Source organism: Aspergillus bombycis (genome assembly GCF_001792695.1).
Source record: "Aspergillus bombycis strain NRRL26010 chromosome Unknown contig00039, whole genome shotgun sequence".
Taxonomy (NCBI): Eukaryota; Fungi; Ascomycota; class Eurotiomycetes; order Eurotiales; family Aspergillaceae; genus Aspergillus; species Aspergillus bombycis.
In genome coordinates, this window is record NW_019170041.1 from 135,963 (window position 1) to 161,083 (window position 25,121).

The 25,121-nt window shown below is 47.6% G+C and overlaps 10 protein-coding genes across 10 annotated transcripts; 6 read left to right on the forward strand and 4 right to left on the reverse strand.

The window, feature by feature from the left end:
• Positions 1 to 502: 502 nt before the first annotated feature.
• Positions 503 to 1,084, reverse strand: ABOM_005412 (uncharacterized protein; the record flags this gene model as incomplete). Its single annotated transcript, XM_022532541.1, has 1 exon — positions 503 to 1,084. One exon carries the CDS (start codon positions 1,082 to 1,084, stop codon positions 503 to 505), a length of 582 nt encoding a protein of 193 aa, XP_022389406.1.
• Positions 1,085 to 2,421: 1,337 nt separating this feature from the next.
• On the forward strand, positions 2,422 to 3,659 carry ABOM_005413 (ketohexokinase; the record flags this gene model as incomplete). The annotated part of the gene is made up of 6 exons (XM_022532542.1): positions 2,422 to 2,468; positions 2,530 to 2,926; positions 2,995 to 3,153; positions 3,207 to 3,268; positions 3,323 to 3,433; positions 3,488 to 3,659. 6 exons carry the CDS (start codon positions 2,422 to 2,424, stop codon positions 3,657 to 3,659), a joined length of 948 nt encoding a protein of 315 aa, XP_022389405.1.
• A 457-nt stretch (positions 3,660 to 4,116) lies between these two features.
• ABOM_005414 (ribosome biogenesis protein BRX1) lies at positions 4,117 to 5,279 on the forward strand (the record flags this gene model as incomplete). The annotated part of the gene is made up of 2 exons (XM_022532543.1): positions 4,117 to 4,358; positions 4,427 to 5,279. The coding sequence occupies 2 exons, from the start codon at positions 4,117 to 4,119 to the stop codon at positions 5,277 to 5,279; spliced, it is 1,095 nt and encodes a 364-aa protein (XP_022389404.1).
• Positions 5,280 to 6,073: 794 nt separating this feature from the next.
• ABOM_005415 (F-box domain protein) lies at positions 6,074 to 7,147 on the forward strand (the record flags this gene model as incomplete). The annotated part of the gene is made up of 1 exon (XM_022532544.1): positions 6,074 to 7,147. One exon carries the CDS (start codon positions 6,074 to 6,076, stop codon positions 7,145 to 7,147), a length of 1,074 nt encoding a protein of 357 aa, XP_022389403.1.
• A 1,443-nt stretch (positions 7,148 to 8,590) lies between these two features.
• On the reverse strand, positions 8,591 to 9,521 carry ABOM_005416 (Rab family GTPase; the record flags this gene model as incomplete). Its single annotated transcript, XM_022532545.1, has 4 exons — positions 8,591 to 8,721; positions 8,779 to 8,859; positions 8,926 to 9,283; positions 9,501 to 9,521. 4 exons carry the CDS (start codon positions 9,519 to 9,521, stop codon positions 8,591 to 8,593), a joined length of 591 nt encoding a protein of 196 aa, XP_022389402.1.
• Positions 9,522 to 10,267: 746 nt separating this feature from the next.
• ABOM_005417 (putative Chromo domain protein Chp1p) lies at positions 10,268 to 13,420 on the forward strand (the record flags this gene model as incomplete). Its single annotated transcript, XM_022532546.1, has 4 exons — positions 10,268 to 11,476; positions 11,554 to 12,432; positions 12,488 to 12,813; positions 12,868 to 13,420. The coding sequence occupies 4 exons, from the start codon at positions 10,268 to 10,270 to the stop codon at positions 13,418 to 13,420; spliced, it is 2,967 nt and encodes a 988-aa protein (XP_022389401.1).
• Positions 13,421 to 13,798: 378 nt separating this feature from the next.
• Positions 13,799 to 15,326, reverse strand: ABOM_005418 (putative ATP-dependent Clp protease; the record flags this gene model as incomplete). The annotated part of the gene is made up of 2 exons (XM_022532547.1): positions 13,799 to 15,198; positions 15,251 to 15,326. Coding segments are annotated over 2 exons (1,476 nt in total), but the record flags the coding sequence as incomplete, so codon positions are not given.
• Positions 15,327 to 16,433: 1,107 nt separating this feature from the next.
• ABOM_005419 (FAM207/SLX9 family protein) lies at positions 16,434 to 17,024 on the reverse strand (the record flags this gene model as incomplete). The annotated part of the gene is made up of 2 exons (XM_022532548.1): positions 16,434 to 16,964; positions 17,022 to 17,024. The coding sequence occupies 2 exons, from the start codon at positions 17,022 to 17,024 to the stop codon at positions 16,434 to 16,436; spliced, it is 534 nt and encodes a 177-aa protein (XP_022389399.1).
• Positions 17,025 to 17,769: 745 nt separating this feature from the next.
• On the forward strand, positions 17,770 to 19,127 carry ABOM_005420 (glycerol-3-phosphate dehydrogenase family protein; the record flags this gene model as incomplete). Its single annotated transcript, XM_022532549.1, has 3 exons — positions 17,770 to 17,831; positions 17,888 to 19,020; positions 19,072 to 19,127. 3 exons carry the CDS (start codon positions 17,770 to 17,772, stop codon positions 19,125 to 19,127), a joined length of 1,251 nt encoding a protein of 416 aa, XP_022389461.1.
• Positions 19,128 to 19,887: 760 nt separating this feature from the next.
• On the forward strand, positions 19,888 to 24,629 carry ABOM_005421 (putative glycogen debranching enzyme Gdb1; the record flags this gene model as incomplete). The annotated part of the gene is made up of 3 exons (XM_022532550.1): positions 19,888 to 20,105; positions 20,161 to 24,475; positions 24,549 to 24,629. 3 exons carry the CDS (start codon positions 19,888 to 19,890, stop codon positions 24,627 to 24,629), a joined length of 4,614 nt encoding a protein of 1,537 aa, XP_022389462.1.
• Positions 24,630 to 25,121: the final 492 nt, after the last annotated feature.

Consider the following 25,121-nt stretch of genomic DNA (forward strand, 5'->3'; position numbering starts at 1 on the left):
TGAGACACACACTGAAAGAGGTGAGAAGGTCAGTGTTATACTTTTGCACACAAGTGATGAAGTCACTGGGTAATGGTATTTCAGACTTCCTCCAGTTCTGTGGGTGTTGGTTGAGTGTCCTATGATCATGTCATTGGTTGGTGAATTGAGATGACAGTCGTCACAGCAATTGAGAGTTGCTGCTGTTGTTGTTGTTGTTGTTATAGAGGCAAGGTAATATGACTAAACTACTTTTATACATTAAATAAAACACATATGAATGTAAGACTAGAGTGTTATATGCGACTTCAGGTAGATATCATTATCTACTCTTGCCCAGTAGGCATCATATTTCCTGCCAACAAACCCTGCGGTGTCTCTTCACGTAATAAGAGTCTAGGCCTACCCTAAATGACACAGTAGCCATCTCTAATATAGTGCTGTAACATCTAAGGCAAGTGTGTATAATAGACAAATACAGAAAGCTATCACAGACCCGTATACAAGTACACAAAAGGCCTCATCAATCCTTAGGCTCTTCAGCAATCTTCAGTCCAGGCGCAAATATGCCGCAATATTCCACCTCGCTACTGCTTAGATTCACCACTTCCACTTGTGGTTCTTCCACCTTGACAAAAACGCCGTTCACCCTACTCTCCTCATCCGGCTCTAGCTTTGTAGGAGGCCAGGAATAAGCTGGGCTTGGTTGGTGCTCGAATCCGATCGTAGGGCTCAAGAAGCTCTGTGTCGCACTGTACGTTGTCAATTCATTAGGAGACACTGTCATTTGGGCGTAAGGTGGGGCTATTATCTGTGCAGGCGAGTCCGATATGATATTATATGTGGCCCTGGGAATATCGGCCAAGGTAGGGAACCCTTGGACATGTGGATCGGCCTTGATGTAAGCAGTTGGCTCGCTTGTAGAAGCCTGAGGTTCTTGTTTGAGAACCGGGTTTATATCGGGGGGGTTGGCTTCTTTCAGCAAGTCTGCTTTGCAAGAGCTTGCTTTGGACCCATTCGAGCTTTTTTTTGGTCCGCGCTCGTGGTGTTGATGTAATGCCCTCCATCTGCTGCCTGAAGCGAGAATAACGCATTCTGGCTGCATGACCGTTGGAGATTTCGAGTTGACTTGCAACGAGGCCCCAGTCAATCTCCCCAACTAATTAGCTGGCTCATATATCCTAGCTCTGGAAGTCAACTTACTGATTTGAGATCAAGCTGCTTGATGATGGTATATAAGAACTTAACTGTCGGGCCATCAGTTGGCATGGCTTTGCTACGTCGGACGGTGGACATTTCTGCAAATCCAAATAAGAGAGAGCCAGTAATTGAATGAGTAAACTAACTATGGGCTTAGTAGATGCGAGGGGTGTGCTGAGAAACTGGAAATCTGGAGTTGACAGAAGAACATGCACTCTGGTGCACAGATGGGGGTATATATAAACCACTTCCTCCCAGATGTTGAAAGCACCTATTAGTGTTAACAGAACGGTAATCAAAAACAAAGATATATTGTTATACTACTATTAGGCTTAATTGAGAGAAGCAAAGGACCTTTGTCACCCACAAAGAATGAACGGGTCGCTTTGCAGTTCCAAAGACGCCACCTGCATGTCTCATCTTCTCTATCCTGGCAAACTAAGGAATACTATACCAAAGATATTAAGTTCTGGACCAATCTATTTCACTGCACATAGAGCACAATAGATGCAGATTTCCTTTCTGACTTTGTGTACTAGTATCACGTGGGTATGTTTGCCCTGAATCAAGTATATCCTTCAATCTGGAGGCAAATAGCAGATAGTGATTTCGAAATATCTTATAGAGAACTACCTAGTCAGCAAAAGACGAAGCAAACAGAAAGAGATCCATGTGAGCAAGGCAATTGTGGCCGCGTAAGTAAACACGCTGTTTTCATTAATCTCTTGTTAAAATATCCTGTGTATTGTGAAAGTGGCACTCTATTCAATAGTCATTGTTCTTTGTATATTGAGTACTAGTTCCTACAGGTGATTGTCTCAGTAATCCAGATATTGGTCTCTTATTTCGAGCTATCTCTGCTTAGGAGTACATGATTAGGATAATTCAATTAGATGGGCCTATCATAATACATGGTATTCTAGTGCAAGATACAATAGTTAGCTTTTCTTCTTTAATGCTTCCAGCAACAACCTGATGCCTAACTACACTGATTAGTGTAATAGCATAAGCTGCCAAGTGATTACTATACTTGCTTTAAATTGTTCTAGATAAGCAGAACAGAAAATACAATTTCCGCCTACTTCTACTATAGGGTTTTGATATGGCTGCAGAGGGTGGGTCATGACTAATCCTATCAACGACTGCCCCTCCTCCCCACATACTCACGAATGCTCATACATCTGCGTATCCAACAATTGTCACAAGAGATTTTGTTAGAAAATTGCCCACTCTGCTGTCACGATGTCTTTAGTCGCCATAGGTGCATGTTATGTTGATACTATCTTAACGTTGGTTGGCACCACCTTCACCCGGCGCTTAAGTCCACACTAGCTCATTATGCTTATCCAGAACCCCTCATTACCCTGGCGAAGATGAAAAGCTACGGGCTACCAAGATCTCACGGCGGCGAGGAGGCAATTGCCCCAATACGCTTGAGGTGCTCCAGCAATTGACCGGGCATGGCTCGTCACAGGCAGGGGTATCTCTGAATCTTATTGCTGTGCTACCAGCAAAATCTTCCATTGCATCTCAGCAAATCCAGTCTGCATTTGAGCCTCGCGTTCAGCTAGGTCATTGCATCTATCGAGAGCAATATGAAGAGCCGGCTTCAAGTTATATCATCAAAAGCCAGTCATCTGGGAGCAGGACTATTGTCAACTACAACGAGCTCCCCGAGATGACGGTAGATGAGTTTAAACAAATCGCAGACAACCTAGGCTCAAAGGCAACATGGTTCCATTTTGAGGTCAGTCAACCATTGAGATACCTTGGTATTGATTATCGCACTCTCATACTTATAAATCGTACATCTAGGGTCGCATACCCGATGTCACGCTGGTCTGTATACAGTATCTTCGGCAGCATTTTCCATCTTTACGGATCAGTGTCGAAGTAGAAAAGCCTGGACGAGAAGGCCTACAAGAGCTGGCTATGGAAGCCGACGTTATCTTCTATTCGAAGAGCTGGGCTCAGGTAATCTTGCTCGTGCTTACAATGTTAAAAGGATTTTACTAAGAACTAAATAGGGAAATGGGTACACATCAGCCCCAGAGTGCCTCCAAAAGCAATCTCTGCTTACACGCAAAGCGTAAGTGTTATTGTTTCTTTGCGCCGTCACTAAAAGGCTGACTCGCAATATCAGGCAATTTCTCTTCTGCACATGGGGCGAGGGCGGGGCTGTAGCGTTAGAAACAAGTTCTGGTGACATAATCCACAGTCCAGCCTATACTACACCAGGCTTCAACGTTGTTGAGTAAGTTACTGACAAGAGTACACTGCTGAACCAATCTCGCTAATTTTATGCAAGCACTATTGGTGCTGGAGACACATTTATAGCTGGTATGCTTTATGCATTAATTTATCGAGGCGAAGCTTGGAACCTTTCACAAAAGCTAGGTTTTGCGAATCGGTTAGCAGGCATGAAAGTAACGCAAGAAGGCTTCTCCGGTCTGGAAAGGGCGTTGAACTCAAATCCTTGAGTCAGAGGTTTAGCACACGTATGTAACATAGTTCTATATTGAAAATAAGCTCCCTGTGAGATACAAATTATGGAAATACGAAGCTGGATTCAGAAAATGTAGTGAGACAGCAACACAGGAAGTATATATAATTGGTAGACGTGGGGAGACTTGTACTTTGAAGTTAGCTGAATTTTTTTATGCGATATCACTGAGCCAGCTATCTTACTCAACAAATACTCGCAGCAATTATAGCATAACTACAAATGTATGACTCCCTGCTTGAACGTGGGCTTAATGGTGACGCTGATGATGAATTGCCTTTTTCGATAGTATCACGTGAGAGATAAACAGCGATTGAGAATTGGAAGGCGGTGAGGTCCAGAAAAATATTCTGCCCGCAACTTTTTTGGAAGCTTTTCGCCGCGCCGATCAACAACTTAGATTTTCTCTAAATCAATTTATTCTACAATCCAAAATGGCGGCAGTATACAAGTCAGTATCTAAAAAGCAGGCTAAGCAGCTTGCTAGAGAGCAAGAGCAGGACGACTCGGACGCAGAAATGGCCGACATGGCTGACCTTCTCGCCGACGCCGACGATACAAGCGACAGCGAAGAGGAGGAGGAAGAAAATTTGGAATCAGCCAAGAAGCAGCTTGCTGCTGGATATATGCCAAAGACTCGGGTTCTTATGTTGACTTCCAGGGGTGTCACATCTCGGTATGCTCACATTGTCTTGGTCCGAATTGAACAAATGGAACGGTATTGCTAATTGGTTTTGATTCTAGCCATCGGCACTTGCTCGCAGACCTTACTGGTTTACTCCCTCATACCCACAAAGAAAGCAAGCTCGATACTAAAAAGAAGACCGCTGGATACAACTTACTTCTGAACGACCTTGCCGACCTGCATTCATGCAACGTCATTTTCTTCCTCGAGGCTCGCAAGCGTGGTCAAGATTTGTACCTCTGGCTCTCTCGTCCCCCGAACGGACCTACACTCAAATTCCACGTTAACAACTTACATACTATGAGCGAACTGAATGCTGGATTCAGTGGCAACTGCTTGAAGGGTGGTCGTGGTGTTGTGGTTTTTGATCGCTCATTCGACGAACAAGGCCCGGTCATGAGTCAGCCAGGGAACGAGTACCGTGGACTGGTCCGGGAGATGCTGCGGGGTGTCTTCTCCGTTCCCAAGCGTGGCATAAAGGGAATGAAGCCTTTTATCGACCGTATCATTGGTGTATTTGGCGTCGACGGCAAGATCTGGATTCGCGTGTACGAGATCAGAGAGTCCGAAGCTGGAGGTAAGAAGAAGCCAGAAGATGGCGAGGAAACCGTGAAGCCTGTGCCCAAGGGCAAGGATGGTCTACCAGAGGTCTCTCTTGTCGAGATCGGACCTCGTTTCGTTTTGACGCCAATTGTCATCCTGGAAGGCAGCTTCGGTGGACCTGTTATCTACGAGAACAAGGAATACGTGAGCCCGAACCAGGTCCGTCACGATATTCGGATTAGCAAGGCAGCCCGCCACGCAAAGCGCAGAGACGTGCAAACCGACCGTTTCGCTAAGCGGGCAAACTTGGGATTGGGAGAAGGCCAGCGCAAACCAAATGCACTGGATAACAGGCAGTTGTTCGCATGATCGTTTGCTTTATTCCGTTTTCTTTTCATTCATTTTGTCTCTTCTTGTTAGTGCTATTAGACTCGATATCCTAAGGGGATGTACATGTGTTTGAGATGCAAGGGGCACCTTATCATGGTCTAAAAGGCGTCTGGTGTGAAACAACATAATAAAAGTTCAAATTTCATGATGAATTCGAATGCAAGTCCTTCCAGTGGCTGATTGGAGTCTCTCCATTGTTAAAGCTGAACTATCGCATTAGGGCATCGTGCTGCAGGAGCTGTGCGCTTTTGACAGAGGACGGTACCATAGCAACCAAGTATTGAACTTTCTTTATCCTGAGAACTTAGTACATACTTCATAAACTCTGAATGATATGATATGATATCTACGGACTAATGTATGTAAGGGCGGAGATTAGATAAGCGCTGATATATAAGAGTCATAACATCCGCTTGGGGCTCGACACTATCCATCCCTCAACCACCATGGCACCCTTCTCGCCGTTCAGCCCTCTGCGGCTGTCTGGGCTTGACCTCCATACCACCATGTGTTCTTGTTTCTCTAGGGACCAGATTTGTTTTGTTTTGAAGAGCCCCAAGGGCGGGGTCTCGACTTAGTCCGACTTGCGATCGCGACGGCAGCGCTGGCTTGGGCAGTGACTATCCATTATATTACACAAAATCTACTCTCCAGCTGTGTTATCTAAACTATTTACCTTTGGCGCTTCTATAATAAGTTAACAAGGTTCGCACCCCAAGTTATTTTGTTTGTTGACCACAGCTAACGAATGAAGCCCAAAACATATAGTCATCATGTCATTCGATCATCTAGCCACGGAGCTATTGCTCCATGTATTTCGTTCCTGTGAAACAATATCCGACATTTTGAACCTTGCATCAACCTGTCGACGACTTCGAACTGTATTTAACAGATCCAATAAGCTCCAAACTCTTGCCGATATTGCCGAGCGCGAATTCGGACCACTAGGCGAGATCATCCAAATCGTAACACAAAACGCAAGCCAACCCGCTCACCTAATACGCAAGCCCCCCATGACCGATCCCCTCTTTAAACAAATAGTCCGAGTCGGACGCGTAGCTCAGACATGGGAGACGATCTATCCCGTCAAGAAATGGAAGGTGGATTATGAAAACCGACGATCATTGACAGACGATGAGCGAGTCCGCCTCCGCCGAGCTATCTATCGGCTGTGGCTCTACCATCGCGCATTCCATACGCGCACGCATGATCGCTTCAGCCGTAAACGCCCACATGTCGTTACCGAGCGCGCGCAGCTCCTGCATAACTGGTCTACGCAGGAGCTGGCCGATATCGAGGACGTGCGACTCATTATCGGCGATGTCGTCCAAAATCATATTTGCCCTAGTAACGGGACGATTCAGCGAAAGTTTCGCAAACGATTCCCGGAAAGCCACCACCAGTTGGCATTTAATATCCATTTGAATTATCCAGCGCGCAGCCCTCTTGGGTCTTCCGGGCTCTTTGATAGCCCGAATTCGGTCGATCAATACTATCACACCGCGCATTCTGCCAATTTTACTGAGTCGCCGGCGAAATATAGATCTAGGTTCCGGAATGACTATTTCCATGATCCCGGCGCTGAAGGCTGGGGTGATGAGATCCCTCACTACTACGTGGTCCAGGACATGATGAAGCTTGATCCAGGCCAAGTGCTCTGGCTGCGCGAGCATGCGCCCCTTAAAGAACAGGTAGAGGGCTATGTGCATTCCCTGGGAGATTGGTTTCGCGACAATGGAGAGACATTCGGGGATACCCTTGAATGGGTGATGAAAGAGAGAGGCGACGATATCGAAGAGTTCAGGGCGGCCATTTCGGACCGGGAGGTAGGAATCGTGTGGGATTAATGCATAGCATAATTGCGCTATGCATTATCCAGACGTCCTGCGGAGGTACCAGAGTATCTACTGTACTGTAGTCACAAGCATATCTCCCTGGCTAGCCTCCGCATAAGCCAGCAAGGGTCCATCCAATACACATATTCAGAAACCAAGGATTCCACCAAATAAATCCCTCATAAGAAACCTCCGTATCTCACCTCCCTACAGCAATTTCCAATCTTCCTAAAAATAGAAAACACCAGTATAATCCAATCTCCCATCCACCAGTTTAGCCGTTATCCAAACGTTCTGGAATCCAAATACTAACCTAATTAAAACCCTTCCCCTAAGACGCCCCTAATCGGCCCACCCTAAACCACACTGGGGGACGAGAATCCGACGCTGTCGACTGGGGCTCTGGGGCACGAACGGAGAGAGCTAAGAAACCAAGAACCAATGGGGATGTTTACGGTGGGTTTGCGGACTTCAGTGTGGAATTTAAGTGCTAGGGCTAGTGTGGTTAGTGCGCGCTGTCTTGTGGGGACATTCTTTTTGTTCTTGCCGCGGCATATAATTCTGGTATGGAGATTTTTGTCTTGTGGCAGTGGGATTATACTACTTAGGGAGGTCATGTTAAGGATGATGGTGCAGGCGACCTGTAGGTTGCTGACTCGGACCATGGATCGGGTTTAGTCTGATTATTTTGGTTTGCTTATGGTACGTGGACAATCCCCTGTGTCTAAATTTCATGGGCCTCGCGCTTTTTGGACGTGGGGCTCCCGCTGCTTGGTCGGTGGGCCTTTCGAGACCGCCGAGATGCTGATGTTCATTATATTCCGCTTGCGATGATACTTTTGAGTGCTAGTTGATATTAGTATCTGCGACCTAGTTAACTATGCATGCGCCGCATTATTAATCCTAATTGCTAGCCAATAGGTTGGGGGTGAAACGGGAGCCGCTGGGTTCAGTGATTGATGGTGTTGTAATTCGTAATTACCAACTATGAGAACCTCATACATGAATTGCTTTGGCACTGTACTACGTAGACGCCGACAAGAACAAACCCAACTTCGTTTCGATAATTGACCAGAGTGTGGGAAGGGTACATGGGATGGGTAAAATAATTCAGAGAAGGCCAAGGAAGCGTGCCAAGGCGAAGACATGTCCGTAGAAGACAGAGAATAGGAAATTGTTAATTCCATAAAGGGATAAGAACGAACCAGATAGAGGATAAGAAAGGGAAAGGGGAGGAAAATCAACAGAATGATGTCTAGGATGTGATGTCCCACAAGCATCACCATACAATGACCGTGTCCCTGGATGCCGTTCCCAACGTTCCTCTTGTGTATCATCTCCGCGGAGGCTAAGTAACAGACAAAAAGAAAGATCAAGACCATTCGATTATCACATCACAGAATAAAATAAAAATCGTTGCGGTAGGCGTGTCATCCCCTAACAGTAAGAAATCATCTAACAGCAACCCTGCTTCGTCTCAGGGTCCTGCGAAGGGTTGATATCCACCACCGGACGACGGTCACCAAGGCCGGCCTGGCCCGAGTCGCCACTGTCAAGAGCCTTGCTGGAGACAATCCGGTAGATTTCTAAGCGCGCGTCAGCATGCCGAAAAGAAAGGTCGGGTAAAGGCATATGCAGCTAACCTGTGAGGATGTTCTGGAAAGCAAGCTCGACGTTGCTCGCGTCAAGGGCAGATGTCTCGATGAAGGAGAGGTTGTTCTCGCCTGAGAGCAAGTTAGCGAGCCACAGGTAAGGACCACTCACGCTTCAAGAAGGTGTCCGAAACTTACTGGCAAACTGCTTAGCTTCTTCGGTTGGGACAGCGCGCAGGTGTCTCAAATCGCTCTTATTTCCCACAAGCATGATGACAATGTTGGAATCTGCGTGATCCCTGAGCTCTTTCAACCACCGGTTAACATTGTCGTAGGTTTGATGCTTGCTGATGTCGTAAACAAGAAGGGCACCGACGGCACCACGATAATAGGCAGAGGTAATGGCGCGGTAACGCTCCTGACCAGCAGTATCCCAGATCTGCGCCTTGATCGTCTTAGAATCGACCTGAATAGAACGGGTTGCGAACTCCACGCCGATGGTCGACTTGGAGTCCAGGTTGAACTCGTTGCGGGTGAAACGACTCAAAAGGTTGGACTTTCCAACACCAGAGTCTCCAATAAGCACCACTGTATGATAAGGACCGTAGGTTAGTGGTGTTATTCAGCGAGGGAAATGTCTCTATAGGCGAGGATCTTTCGGCGCTTCTGCGGGGGAAGTGGCAACTTTACCCTTGAAGAGAAACTAGCGAATCACTCAATTAGTTATACAAGACAAGCACGCAGCGAAAGGATGGACAGAAAAAATGACGTACATCATACTCGTCGTTAGCCATGATGAATTATTGTGAGAGCTTGTCAAGCCCTAAAAGTGGCGAGGCTTGAAATTTGGGGGACCTTTGACGTGGCCGAGTTAAATAGCGATTAAAGCAAAACCGACAACAGTGCGAAGGTTGATCCTGGGAGGGGTGGCGTCTCGTCAGTTGACTGTTGAAAGTTGCAAGCTAGATAGCAGCCTGAGGCGAACCAAGGCCACCAGAAACAGGGTAGTTGAATAAGAACTCACGGCGGTGGTATGTTTTTTGGTAAGGGGAAGACAGCGAGGCAGAAAGATAGGAGGTTATCCAGATGTCTTTCGCTCCCCTGCCACTCCCGTGCTTGTCGCGCTGCCGAGCGGACACTCCCGGTTTGGGGATAGTGGCTTGGTCACGTGTGCCAATGGGCACTGGACTTCAATGAAAATCATATATATCAGAGCGCAACATCAAGAGGCGCGAGGATGACTGTCTCTTAAGGATGGTCATGGATTCCTTTTGATGTATATTATATCTATGCTTTAATTCACATGTTTATTGTCGGCCTTTGCTGAGAGCGGGACCCATTGATTATCGGGCGTGCATATACCCGGGTTCTCTACTATCTATGGTGATAGCGATCATAGTTTGACCCATCTTTGCGCTTTTTTCTTTGACAAGTCAGTTCCTTTAATTCTGTTCATCAAGCTCGATCTATCCACGGCTTTTCTGCTGCGCCCCCGCTACTTCAGGCACTGCTACTTTGACAGTGGTGCTCTTTTGTGGCAATGACTGAGACCAGTGATGATGATATTTCTCTCACCTCGACTGTCCCTAGCCCACCGAAAGAGAACTACTATGTGGATACCATCCATGCTGAGCGTGAGACTTCGCAGGGAATCGAATATCTCGTAGGATGGGAAGATTATCCTATCGAGAGGAGTAGTTGGGAGACGGCTGCCCAGTTTGATGATGAGCAGACTCTGCTCGACTGGGAGGAGAAAAAAAGAGAGATTGCAGCAGGAAGGCTGCAAGAGTTTGATGTCGCTGATTTCAACAGACGTCTGTATGAAGCTGAACAAGCCCGCCAAAAACGAAAGCACAAGCGACATTTGACGAGAGAAGAGCTTGCGAAAGGCCAGCTGGGGCTATCAAACACCGGTTTATTCAGCTCCACGTCAAATAGCTCTGGGTTCGCAGATTCTGATGTAACGCGGAATCCTTGTGCTCATACTGCAAACGCATACTCAAGCAGAGCGACAAACCAGTCCCAGGCCGGGCCTGCCCGTTCTCAATCTATACGTGGTGAGCTAACAAGACCACCCCTAGTTGGATTTGGGACTGGTCGTGGTGGCATAATTCGCTCTCGTCCTCCGAGAACCTATGATGCTGATCCCTCTGCTCCCCCCAAGAGGTTCAAGCTTCTGTCAACGAAAAACAGATATGAGAAGGCAAGGGCTTATGAGCCCGCTCCAGACGTCAACAAACTTGAGCTTATGAGGCCATCAGAGTGGTCCTCTACTCCTGCCATCTATTCAGCCAATCCTGGACCTCAGCATCATACCAGCCTCAAGGAGCAGGAGCCAGGTGAAAGCCCAAGAAGGATGATTAGTGATGTCACTGATATTGACACGCCCGTCTCTCAGCCTCAGCAATCTCGCTTGATTGATTCGAATAGGTCAAACCATACTTCGCCTCTTTCCGACAGGCCTCGCCGTTTGTTTGACAGATCACGAGACCTCTATCTCCCACGGCGAAGGCCTGGTCCTGAGGCTAAGTGGATCAAAGGGGAAAGGGGAAGTTATTTTGTCAACCCCAGAGAACTTCTATGTTCCTTATATTATGGGCCTGATAAAAGGGAGATTGGTGAAGTTAGGATGTGCGGTTTAGACAATATCAGGAGAAGCAGATTTCTTAGGACCAAGAAAGGTCACGCCCTCGAAATCTGGTTTCAACACCTCTGTAACCTTACAGACTACAATAATCTGTGCAAAAATGTGAGTACTACATGTGAAGGATGGCTGGTCTGTTGCCCTAAGATGAAAAAAAGTCACTGATAACATTGTTTTACCAGACACCAAATGAAAAATTTTGGAATGGCTGGGTCGAGGGGTTTGACAGTTCTGAACCAGACATCTATCGCTTTGGGAAAGAGCTCAGCCAAAGAAATCTGGTGGCTATATGTATTCCTGAAATACAGGGCCATGATGTATTACTTGCATATCCACCAGATTCCGAGGATTTTGGTTTCTTGGATGGGGACTTTAGAGGCCCTCGTGACATCTTTCTTCATACTGCCGTGAGAAGTCCGTTAGGACCCATTGGGGGACTGGCTCTTGGTATACAAGGACAATGTGGTCACCTGACAGAAGCAACTACAGAGATAGTGAATTCTTCACATACTAACACTGTTTTTGCAAACAAACAAGCATCTGAGGCTCAAAGAGAGCGGGGATTTTTAAACCAAGAAAATGGACCTTGGATTATCGAGGGCTCTAATGCACGCATAGGCCTGGAACCGAGACCGCACGCAAACACAGCTACATCACTGGTGAATCGTCGCACTTCTAGTGATTCAATACCAGTTCTGCAGAGGAGGGCATCTGGAATCGACCACATGGATATTGACCAGGGTTCTAAAGACCCCACGGCTGCTGCTAATAGCGATAAAAGGCAGCCACCATTGGGCATTCAACTTCCTTTTGACTTGGACCATGAATTCGAGAAGAGATTCGGGGTGACGTTCCAGACCTTGGCAACAGTGGCAGAGAAACGTTTAGCAGGGTCCTTCTGTGTACTGTTTCCACAGGGCCCCGGGGGCATTGAAGAATGCCAAGCGGTTGTTGAATTTCTCAAAGCTCACAATAGTGACAAATACAGGGCTATTATTTACTCTAACCGCACTCCCGAAGATTGGGAAAAGTTCACTCAAGCGAAGAATGGAGTCATCCTGGTATGTGTTATCACAAGTACCATTATCAAAATACAGATATGCTGACATTGGTCAGGTTCATGAAAGCTTTCTGGAATTCTACAAGCTGCAGGACCTTAATAACTTATGTCGCCAGTCCACATTCAACTTTTGGTGCTTCTCTTTGAACAGAGAATTAAGTGATAATCAGCCGTATTTCCGACGTATGCTCCAAACGGGCGGAGTTATTTTGATTACTGGAGACTACATACTGAGCGATCCGAGAGGTACTGTCGTTGTACTATCTTGGTTTGAAGAGTATGCGAAGGGCAAGTATCCGGGAACATGGAAGCTAATGCTGCCCCCGGACGTATTAAATTGGGTGCAAAAGCAGATTGAGGTCACCGTGAACTCAAATTTTCTGTAAGTCACCTGTGTATCACCGGGTTTGATTATACGGTCTAATAACAATACCAGTTGGCTCACAATGTACCACCTCATTCTGCGAATTACCGCCCTCGGAGATGCGAAGTCCCGGAATATCCTCACTGGCGCAGAAGCCGGCTATACACCAAACACGGTCATCTCTCCTTCGAAACTGCCAGGATATGGTTTTCGTACAGATGACGAGATCCCAGATATCCCTAAAAACAAAACTCTAACCCAAGAACAGCGAAATGCTGATCACCTCATTGAGTTTTACGCTGGCTGGGCCCTGATCAACTGTTACCAGTTCCGAAAGTTCCTCGTGCTCACAGCCTCCACGCTTCCACGTTGGGATGAATGGCAACATTTACAAATCTACGTGGGCTCCTCAGCAATCATGAAATCTCTGGAAATCAACTACAAGTGGCACTGGGAAAAGCTTAAGCAATCTGCGAGATCGAATCCCCACTCAGAGAGGAGTTCTCAGACCCCTTTTACACCCCAAACTCCTAGGGCTGGTTCTCTGAGCGAGTCAGCTACTTCTAGAGCGACGTCATCCTATATCCCTCCCCTCACGCACCACTATCCCCAGCCATATCAGTGATTGAAAAGTGAACGATCTGTCGGTAATTGAGAAGTGTATGCTCGATCCGGGGCTTCAATTGCGTTCTATACATTCACGCTTGTTACATATCTTAGGATACCACTGTAATATACAACGATCCCACGCTTTATGATTATTATGCACCGAGAAGAACGAGGCAATGATTGATATAAATAATGCAACTCCAGTGACTGAGTATAAGGAACCGTCACGAGAAACCAGGCTAAAGCTGTTATCCTAAACGCCATACATAACACGGAAAACTCACGGAGACTGGTATACTAAAAACAAAACATCAAAACTTCGCTGAAGGTCAAGCAATGCACGTCACATATACGAAATGCGCAATGTTTACTGAAACCGATTGAGAAGTGTCAACTAGAAGCCTGCTGCTCTAGTCCGGTATTCACGGAAGTTTGAGATAGAAGGGTGCTCCTCTGAAGCGGCCTGCACTTTAGCTTTCAGGGCCCTCTGCTTCTTCTCTCGCCGTTGCTTTTCTTCCCATTGGCTCTCCTCTGCTGCGATCATGGCATGAAAACGTCCGCCTTGTCCACGAGAAAGGTAAATAGGTTTCTCTTTACGAGCAGCCACAGACTCTGTTATGAGGACAAACTTCACGCTTGAACCTGGCGTTTCATACATGGCGTCGCTAAGGATAGTCTCCATTTCTGTTCGGAGGGCTCGTGCCCCCGTACCCATTGTGAAGGCGTTGGCAGCTATTTTATGCAAGGCTGGGGTTGTGAAGCGGAGCTCAATTCCTGACAGGGAGAATAAGGTTGTGTACTGCGCTAGCAGTGAGTTTCGGGGCTCAGTGAGGATTCGTACAAGTAAAGGTTGCGTCAGCGTGGAGAGTGCAGCGGTGACTGGAACACGGCCAACTAACTCAGGAATGAATCCGTAATTTTGTAGATCGGTAGGGTTGATGAGGTCGAGCGCGTTGAAGTAAGTTGGCTCACCATCAGGCGATTCGGGGCTAGCGGAGGTGAAAAAGGGAAGATGTTTCTTGTACAAAGCTTCCTCTTCTGACCCTGGTACTATAGGCACAGGCTGATTGTTTGCAGTTGCAGACTGTCCAGGCCGCTCATCTGAATTGGATGGTGTTCGAACAGGCTGGCCAAAGCCGATGGAGCCACGCGATATCCGATCCATCACCACCTTTTGTAGCCCGACAAAGGCACCGGAGAAGATGAACAGGATGTTATCCGTACGTACGTTGTAGACTTCCCCTTTTTGGGACATGGCCCCTCCGTTGGAGGGTGGATACGGTGAGTTCCCCAGTGGACTGTTTGATGGATATGTATTGGGAGTTCCACCTGCGCGAGGGGCATTCTTCTCCTGTTTTGCTTGCACCTGCACTGTCGTACCTTCTATAATCTTTAAAAGGGCCTGCTGGACTCCCTCACCACCGACATCTTTGCCATGACTGACTTTAGCAGCAGCAATTTTATCAACCTCATCCAGAACAATTATACCGCGTTCTGCCTGCTCGACATCATAGTTGGCTGCAGCTAGGAGTCTGTGAACGCAGACCTCAGCATCTTCTCCAATGTACCCAGCCTGCGTGAACGGTGTGCAATCTGAAATACTAAACGGCACTGATAGTACTTTAGCTAACGTTTTAGCCATGAGCGTCTTCCCAACACCAGATGGTCCTAGTAGCAGTATGTTGGACTTCTCCAGTTGTGTTGTCGATGAGTCTGTGAGCTCGGTTTGGTTCAAGGACGAACTCGGATCAAGTGGTGGGCGGATAGTCCGTTGTTGCCCTGGAAATTCATCTGCTACATATGTTAGTATATCACTAAAATGAGCATGCAGTTCCAGTTCGCCTACCCTCTACAGGATGGCGGTCAACAGATTCGCGCCGCGCGCGCTTCGCCAGCAGTTCGACCGCTTCCTCATCACGCCGCTGTAATTCTTGTACACGTTGATAATGATTGTATACGGCTACACTGAGTATCTTTTTGGCACGATCCTGTCCAACAACAAACTGATCTAGGTACTGCTTCAATGTTTTGGGCGTAATCCGGGGAGCTCCGAAAGCGGGGTAGAGCCCAAGGGCCCAGCAGTCGGCAGGCCGGGCTCATAGCTACCGCTCCAGGGCTGATTTGTGAAGTCTGATCGATTGAATTGGGAAAGTGTCGGGAAAGACACAGAAGAGCTAGCGAAGCCACGCTGTGTGAGACGAACAATCGAACTCGGTGCGCACCGATAACGGAGTATGAGATGGTGGTGCGCCCTGAGAGGTGCGCTGGGCCGTAGAGGCAGCCACAGCATGACCGGGCGGCAAATGACTTGTAAATGAATAAGCGCAAATTATAGGTGTAGAGAATAGAGAACAGTATAATAAGAAAACCCAAGGAGTGAGAGTTACGACGGTGTGGAGATTTAAGTTGTAGTTGGACTGTTGGAGGTAGAGATGATGACGCTGCCGATAGTAGATAAGATGGAATCAGATAGTAGCTTTCCCCGCAGCACGTGACCGATGCTTATCAGCCGACGCTATCCGCCTTCCAAGTTGGAGACTACATCTATACACAAGCTATAGTAACTTGCCTAAATATATCATTCATTATTTGGAATCTATAAAGAAAATCGGGTATTTCCAGTGGTGTGAGCCACTAAACTTCCACGGAGCCTTAAGGACTGCAAAGTCTAAGGTCATCTGGAAGGAAGGGCATCGATATTCTGCGGCGTAAGGCTATCCATTCTTTACTCCCATTGTCTCCAAAACATGGCAGCTGGTATACGATTTAAGCCCGGCCTAGTAAATCGCGTATGGCTTCGTTTTGGAAGCTTACAGCGCCACAAACAGAAGAGGAGCGACGTTGAGGTGACACACTCTGGGCTGTAATCAACATACCGTCTTAGCGGTTAATTGTTGTTACTTGCCATTTACAGTCGCTGCAAGCAATACTGATGGTAGGTTTGGGTAAGGCAAGGAGGGCTTGTTGTCGAGACATAGGAGTCTGGTTGTGAAGGAGGGGTTGAGTGGACTTCTTGGAGACAGGGACTTTCACTTCGTCGCCTTGAAGACAGGCTGCTGTTCCATAGTTTGCGAGATAAAACTGCGCAATGCGGCCCAACGATTCGAGACAGAGTCCGCCTGGTTGTCCGATTCTGTATTTGGTGTAGTAGTCGCCTCGATCGTCGACATCTGTGCCATGTTCTTCGCAAAGCGATCCCTTTCTGTTTGCTCCAATCGTTGCCTACGCTTCATAGCGCCAGGTTTATGCTTCAGTGTTTTCTGTTTAATGACGTTCACCTGATTGTTGGCATCGTTCATTTCAACCTCGGTTTCTGGAAGGGCATCGGCAAGCGATTCAAGATTTGCAACGAGTTTCTTTGATGCCCGTCGACGTTTTGTGGTCTTTTGAGAGTTCTTCTCTATTTTGGTCATTAGGGCAGCATGTTTAATCTGGCGTTTGTCTTTCTTAGATGTCCGAAAATCATCATCGAAAGGGCTAGGCTTTGTCGAGGGAAGAGCGCCTTTTCCTGAAGCCGGCATTTTCACGGCGGGCTGCTTCTTGATTGATCTAACAGGGGCCTTTACATACAGATGTTAGAGATGGTCAATTTTCATGTGAGAGATAGCTTGGCTTACCATTATGGGCTTTTATCGCTGGTGCCGAAAAAGTTGATCAGATCGCCGGGCTCTCCGAGACTTCACGATAATAATTCTGCCTGTGGTTCCGATGGGTGCGTGCTCCTAACCCTGTTCTAGATTAGCCTGAACGCTAGCTCATCCATGTCCCTGGCAGCCCCTGGCCTCACCGCCAACGTGACTACTTCCCGACTAAGAGAGAGTTTTCCTTCTTTGGTATCTCTATCCCTAGGTTATTAAGATCAAAAAGTGAGACTGGCCGTGGCACATGGACTAGATAGTTAGCCGGGACTCAAAGCACTAGTCTACTTTGTTAGTGTGACACATCCGATCACTCACCGAACCCGATCGCCCTTTTCCCCCCCCCCCCCCCCCTAAAATCCCTCGTTCTTTCTCCGAATTTCTCGGCACGAAAAGATCCACATTCACGGGTATTCAACCCGCCTTATCGTCTTCCACTTACATCAGAGAACCACATCGAGGACTCTGGTGACGGCTTTCGTGTCTTATTCGCAGCACTACGTGGATGCTGTCCCCAGTACATCTTTTATCTCACCGGACTTGCCTTCGTTCAATTGCCACTGCAATTGATCAACCTCGGTCCCCGGTTTTTCTCCAGCGACAGACACTCTCCACTCCATTTTCGTCCTCTTCAGTCTACTCAAAGGCTTTAAAGTCAACCCCAACTCGGCTCATTTCTTGTTCATTTTCACGTCTATATACTACAACTGTGGACAGCCTTGCAAAAATGAGTTTTCTTACCCCGTACCAGCGCAAGCACAAGGTCACGGTGATCGGCTCAGGAAACTGGTAAGTGCGCTGAGAGACAACGGTAACTGGGATTAGACAGCGCTGACATCTGAAAGGGGCACCGCTATTGCCAAGATTGTCGCTGAAAATACCGCTAGCAACCCTGCCATCTTCGAAAAGGATGTTCAGATGTGGGTTTTTGAAGAGAAAGTGGAAGTTCCAAAGACCTCCCCTCAATATAACCCATCTTCGCCCTTGTGCCAGGGTCCCCAGAAGTTAACAGAGATCATCAATAAGACACATGAGAACGTCAAATATCTACCAGGAATCAACCTTCCTACGAATCTACACGCCAATCCCTCATTAGAGGATTCCGTCAAGGACAGCACTATCCTTGTTTTCAATTTGCCTCATCAGTTCATTATCAAGACTTGTGAGCAGATTAAGGGCAAGATTCTGCCATATGCGCGTGGTATCTCTTGCATCAAGGGTGTTGATGTGCGGGAAGATGGAATCAGCCTTTTCTCAGAAACCATTGGCAAGATTCTCGGGATCTACTGTGGCGCCCTCTCCGGTGCAAACATCGCTAGCGAGGTTGCCCAGGAGAAGTGGTCTGAGTCAAGCATTGCTTACGATCCTCCCCATCTAGATTCGAAAGCCCCCTCGCCCAACCGCTCGCCTTCCTCGTCGACCCTGGATGTGGTTCACTTCACACACAAGGACGTTTCGGGACAACTATCTCAGGTTAAACTGCAGGCGTTGCCCTCCGAGTATCCTCCCATTGACCATGCTGTCCTGAAGACGCTTTTCCATCGCCCCTACTTCCATATCAGCGTAGTGAGTGATGTTGCAGGTGTTTCCCTTGGCGGTGCGCTCAAGAATGTCGTCGCTATCGCCGCAGGCTGGGTTGAAGGCATGGGATGGGGTGACAACGCTAAAGCTGCTGTCATGCGAGTCGGCCTGTTGGAGATGGTCAAGTTCGGTGAAATGTTCTTCGGTGCAACTATCAATACTCGCACATTCACCGAGGAGAGTGCCGGTGTTGCCGACTTGATCACTAGCTGCAGTGGTGGTCGCAACTTCCGTTGCGCCAAGCTGAGCATCGAAAGAAAACAGCCGATCGGAAAGGTCGAAGAGACGGAGCTTAACGGCCAGAAACTCCAGGGCACTTTGACTGCGCTCGAAGTGAATAAATTCTTGAAGAACCAAGGCGTTGAAGAGGAATACCCCTTGTTGACGGCCGTCTATAGTAAGTGCTAACCTTTTTGCGTGTTAAGGCAATGTCACTGACCTCTTGTAGGGATTCTGGAAGGCACTATGTCTGTTGAGGATATTCCTTCTTATATTGAGCGGTAAATAGGACCTGATGCTTTGTCTCCCATGATTTTCTATTTCGGTTATTAATTCATGGGTATCTGTTTTCTTTTCTTTACAGCAAGCCGGAATCTATTTCGCATGAATCGCAAGGAGTGAATGGTGGTGGCGCGAGTCAGGCAGTCTTGGCCAAGTTGTGAGGTGGCGGGATGCAATAATGCCTGCTCCTCATATTTCTTTTATAATTATTTACGTCTTGAGACTTGTCGGTAGGTCTTTTCTCATGTTATTTTGGGTATGGATGTTATAAATGCACATAGACTAGTGACTATAGAGAGCAATTCCCAGATTTATGTTATGCCTTTTTGAAAAGAAGGTTCCATTCTGACTCTGTGTGTGTGTTGGCTATTCCAGATTGACTTGTCTTCTGATACTAAAATTGGGTTTCTTGGGCACGTTACTAGTACGGAGGTCCAAGGTTACTTTTGCGGTCGAGGCCTTTGCACCGTTCCATGATGTCAGACCTCCTGCTCCTGCGGGGTTCCAAAGCACCCAGGAACATAAATGAGGAACCTAAAAAGCTGGCTTTGTTTGTTTTGTCCGTGTTTAATTTTGGTTTTCTTCCTCCGTCAAAATCTCACTCTTCATTCTCCTGTACATTGGCTGGATCAGCGTATCTCTAGCGATCCTCAACAACTCTATCGGCCGGGCCGATACCTTTCATCTATCCCCGCATCCAACCTGGCTGAAGCACCCAGGGCTGCGTCACAGCTTTCCCTTTGGATAACCCGATCAAATAACAATGCCTGCTCCACGCCAGGTTTATCTGCTTCCATTGAAAGACGATGGCTCCCCAGATGTGCCGGGGGGCTATATCTACCTTCCTCCACCCACCAATCCTCCATACTCGCTTCGCTTCGTGATCGAAGGCAGCAGCTCGATCTGCAGGGAAGGAATGCTGTGGGTGAATGTTCCGGAGGACGGGGAGCCCTTCAAACGCTCGAACTTCCGGAGTTTCAGGTAAAGCGATCCCTCTCTCTGACTTTTGGCTTTTCAGTTGTTGAGGCAGAATTAGATTAAATCCAGACTTCAATAAGAACATCCAGATCGATGTTCCAATCACTTCTCCAGGATCTTTCGCGTTTTACACTGCCTACACTCCACTTCCAGACTTCTCCGTTGCTCCGGTTGAGACGTCTGAACCGGTCAAGACCCCAACGCATTATATTGATGTTGCACCGAGACTAAGTCTTGGTGGCCGTGACCTTCCTCTCAATGCTCTTTCAATATTCTCCGTGATCTCTAAGTTCATGGGTAGATACCCAACTGATTGGGAGAATCATTTAAATGGAATCAGCCAGCGCAAGTACAATATGGTTCATTTTACGCCCTTGATGAAACGTGGAGCCTCGAATTCCCCCTACAGCATTTTTGACCAACTACAGTTCGATGAGACCCTATTCCCTAAGGGGGAGAATGATGTAGCTCAAATGGTTAAGAAGATGGAAGTAGATTATGGGCTCTTGTCGCTAACAGATGTTGTATGGAACCATACTGCTAATAACAGCAGATGGCTTGAGGAGCACCCGGAGGCTGGTTATAGCGTTGAGACAGCACCATGGCTTGAGGCAGCATTGGAGCTAGACACTGCTTTATTGCAGTTTGGAGAAGACCTTCAACCCCTGGGTCTTCCAACGGAATTTAAGACTGCCGACGATCTGATTGTTGTGATGAACGTAATGCGTGAGCGTGTTATAGGCAGCTTGAGGCTATGGGAGTACTACATCGTTAATGTTAAAACGGACACCCGAAGGATCGTTGACCAATGGGCCAAGTCTCCAGAGATCGATTTGGAAAGCGATCAATGGTCACGGTTTGCTCTGAAGGACTTCAAGAACCTAACTCTGAAGGAGCAGGCAAGCTTCATCCGTGAGCACGCAATCCCAACATCCAAAAGCATACTCGGAAGGTTTACTCGGGCAGTCGATGGCCACCTCGGTGCGGCCATTTTAACTGCTCTGCTTGGTCCAGTAGATTCCAACCATGATGAAGCAGAGAGCAGGTGCACTCAATTGCTCGATGAAGTGAACCTGCCCTTTTATACAGAATACGATACAGACGTATCCGAAATAATGGAGCAAGTGTTCAATCGCATCAAATACCTGAGAATAGATGATCATGGACCGAAGCTTGGTTCTGTCACGAAAGAGAATCCACTTATTGAGACATATTTTACAAGACTGCCCGTCAACGAAGTTACGAAGCAGCACAATTCGACGGCACTTGCGCTTGTGAACAACGGGTGGATATGGAATGCTGACGCGTTGCGGGATAACGCTGGACCAGACTCGAAAGCCTATTTGAGACGAGAAGTCATTGTGTGGGGTGATTGTGTGAAGTTAAGATATGGCAACTGCCCTGAAGACAGCCCATTTCTTTGGGAGTTCATGACTAAATACACTCGTCTGATGGCGAAGTATTTTTCGGGATTTCGGATTGACAATTGCCACTCAACGCCGTTAAGGGTCGCAGAGTACCTGTTGGACGAGGCACGAAAAGTTCGACCCAATTTGACGGTCTTCGCCGAGCTCTTCACGGGCTCCGAAGAAGCTGATTATGTTTTCGTCAAGAGGCTAGGCATTAATGCACTCATTCGGGAGGCCATGCAGGCCTGGAGCACCGGGGAACTAAGTCGTCTTGTACACCGCCATGGAGGACGCCCTATTGGCAGTTTTGACCTTGACTTGCCCACTGCAGGGAGCAGTCACGCTATAGCGTCTGCAAGTACTGATAACCAGGAAGAAGCCATTTCTCACATACGCCCGTGTCCCGTCCAAGCACTCTTCATGGATTGTACACACGATAACGAAATGCCGGCCCAAAAGCGAACAGCGGTAGATACATTACCTAATGCTGCATTAGTTTCAATGTGCGCCTCGGCTACTGGAAGCGTCATGGGCTATGATGAAGTATACCCAAAATTAGTTGACCTCGTTCATGAGACACGGCTGTATTCCTCATCGTTTTCAGGACCCTCTAAGGGGGAGCTGGCTTCTGATGGCGGCATTGGGAGCATCAAAAAGATCCTAAATGAGCTTCACACTATGATGGGAGCCGATGGATACGATGAGACACATATTCATCATGATGGAGAATACATAACTGTTCATAGAGTTCACCCGAAGACACGAAGGGGCATATTCTTGATAGCACATACTTCTTTCCCGGGCCAGGATGGTCATCCCATCCTAGCACCAACTCACCTCACCGGGACGCGAGTCAAACCACTTGGGGCATGGACATTGGAAGTTGAAGCTGGAGAAAATGCCAGAGCAAAAGTCCTGGCGGATAAGGACTACTTACGGGGATTGCCCAGCACAGTTCGAGAGACTAACGCAGTTAAAGTTGAGGAACACGGTCATGATACCATCATTTCTGTTTTGGACTCCTTCATAGCGGGGTCAATTGCCCTCTTCGAAACGTCCATCCCGACAGCTGAGCATTCCACAGGGCTGGACCATTACATCACTGAAGGTGCAGATCAGGCATTCTCAAAGCTCAGTCTGGTTGACCTTAATTTTGTACTCTACCGCTGTGAAGCCGAAGAAAGGGATTTTAGTGAAGGTCAAGATGGAGTATACGCCGTACCCAATTATGGGCCGTTGGTCTATGCAGGCCTTCAGGGATGGTGGAGCGTTCTGGAAACCATCATTCGATATAACGAACTGGGGCATCCACTCTGTGATCACCTCCGGCAAGGCCAGTGGGCCCTTGACTATATTATAGAGCGTTTGGAGAAGGTGGCACAAAAAGACGGATATATTGCTCTAAATGACCCGGCGTCCTGGCTACGGAACAAATTCAATGCCGTTCGTGGGCTCCCCAGCTTTCTCCTGCCGAGGTATTTTGCCATTGTTCTCCAAGTCGCGTACAACGCTGCATGGAAGCAGGGCATTCGGCTTCTGGGAGGAAGTATACAAAAGGGACAAGAATTTGTCCATCAACTGGGCATGGTCAGCGTCCAACAAACTGGATACGTAAAATCTGCATCCCTATGGCCTACGAAACGAGTGTCAAGTCTTGCGGCTGGCCTGCCCCATTTTGCTGTGGACTGGGCTAGATGCTGGGGTAGAGACGTTTTCATATCTCTCCGAGGCTTGCTTCTCTGTACTGGCCGGTTTGACGATGCCAAAGAGCATATTATCGCGTTTGCTAGCGTCCTCAAACACGGGATGATCCCTAATCTGTTGAGCAGCGGAAAGCTTCCTCGTTACAATTCTCGAGATTCTGTATGGTTCTTCCTCCAGGCTATTCAAGATTACACCACAATGGTTCCAAATGGTATACAGCTCCTCAGCGAGAAAGTTCCCAGGAGGTTCCTGCCGTACGATGATACATGGTTCCCCTTCGACGACCCTCGTGCATACTCTCGGCATTCAACAATAACGGAGGTTATCCAGGAGGTTTTCCAACGACATGCCCAAGGGCTGTCATTCCAAGAGTATAACGCTGGCCCTGAGCTTGATATGCAAATGAAGCCTGAGGGCTTTCAAATCGACGTCAATGTTGACTGGGAGACAGGTCTGATATTAGGAGGTAGCCAGTTCAATTGTGGGACCTGGCAAGACAAGATGGGGGAGAGTGAGAAGGCTGGAAACAAAGGATTTCCTGGCACACCTCGAGATGGCGCAGCCATTGAAATTACTGGGCTTCTCTACAGTGCTTTGACTTGGGTTGGGAAGCTATATGAACAGGGACTTTACCCACACGAAGGAATAGATATTGGAGATGGCAGATCAGTTACGTTCAGAGATTGGGCCGCCAAGATCAGGAACAGTTTCGAGCGTTGCTATTACATTCCTGTGAGTCCCGATGAAGACAGTGGATACGATGTTGATGCAAAGATTGTCAACCGCCGTGGCATCTACAAGGATTTGTATAAATCCGGCAAGCCCTATGAAGACTACCAACTTCGGTCCAACTTCCCCATTGCCATGACTGTGTCACCGGATCTCTTTGATCCCTCCAATGCTCTAACGGCGCTTGCCATTGCAGACTCAGTTCTTCTTGGTCCTGTTGGTATGGCTACTCTCGATCCCTCCGATCTTAACTATCGTCCCAACTATAACAATTCGGAGGACTCTACGGACTTTACCACTTCCAAGGGCAGAAACTATCACCAGGGGCCCGAATGGGTGTGGCAGCGAGGATATTTCCTTCGTGCCTTCTTACACTTCGATATAGCTCGCAGAACAACACCAGAGGGACGAACAGAAACTTATCAGCAGATAACTCGTCGCTTAGGAGGGTGCAAGCGAGCACTTAGAGAAAGCCCTTGGAAGGGCCTCACAGAATTGACAAATAAAGCCGGTGCACACTGTTCTGACTCTGTATGCCATCCCTTCCCCTTCTGAGATATAATGACATAGCTCAGACTGCTAACGATACATTCTTTAATGATAGTCGCCCACGCAAGCATGGTCAGCAGGCTGTTTGCTAGATCTTTACTACGATGCTTCAAGATATGCCACGAAAACAGCATAGAAGCGAGGTTTCGCTTTATCTAATGGAACTTTAGATGAGTATACACGTATATACTAGGTTAGGGTGCTCGTTGAAGATATGGCTTGCCGTAGAATTAATATCTCCTATTTTGTCTTGCCTAGCGTCTATCATGGATTCGTTGGTATCACATAACTGCATAGTGCCTGCCAAGGCCTACATAACTCCCAGCTGAGTCAGCTGATTGCACAACTCATCTTTTTAGCTTACCATATTTGGAATCGCCAAAGAGCTTATTGAAGTTTGAGCACAATCGAGTCCGCAGAAATTACCGCACATTTTTCTGAGGTATTAGAGAGAGGCGACTTTCAGTTGCGAAACTTACTAGGACAGCTCTCATATAAAGGAGGTCATTTGGCCAGCGACGCGGTGTATCCATCACGCGATAACCCACCCTGACGTCAGTTGTTTTGGCTTGCGCATCTTTACCGTGAAAGTGCCGAACGCTTCCCATATGCATTGACGAAAACTGTG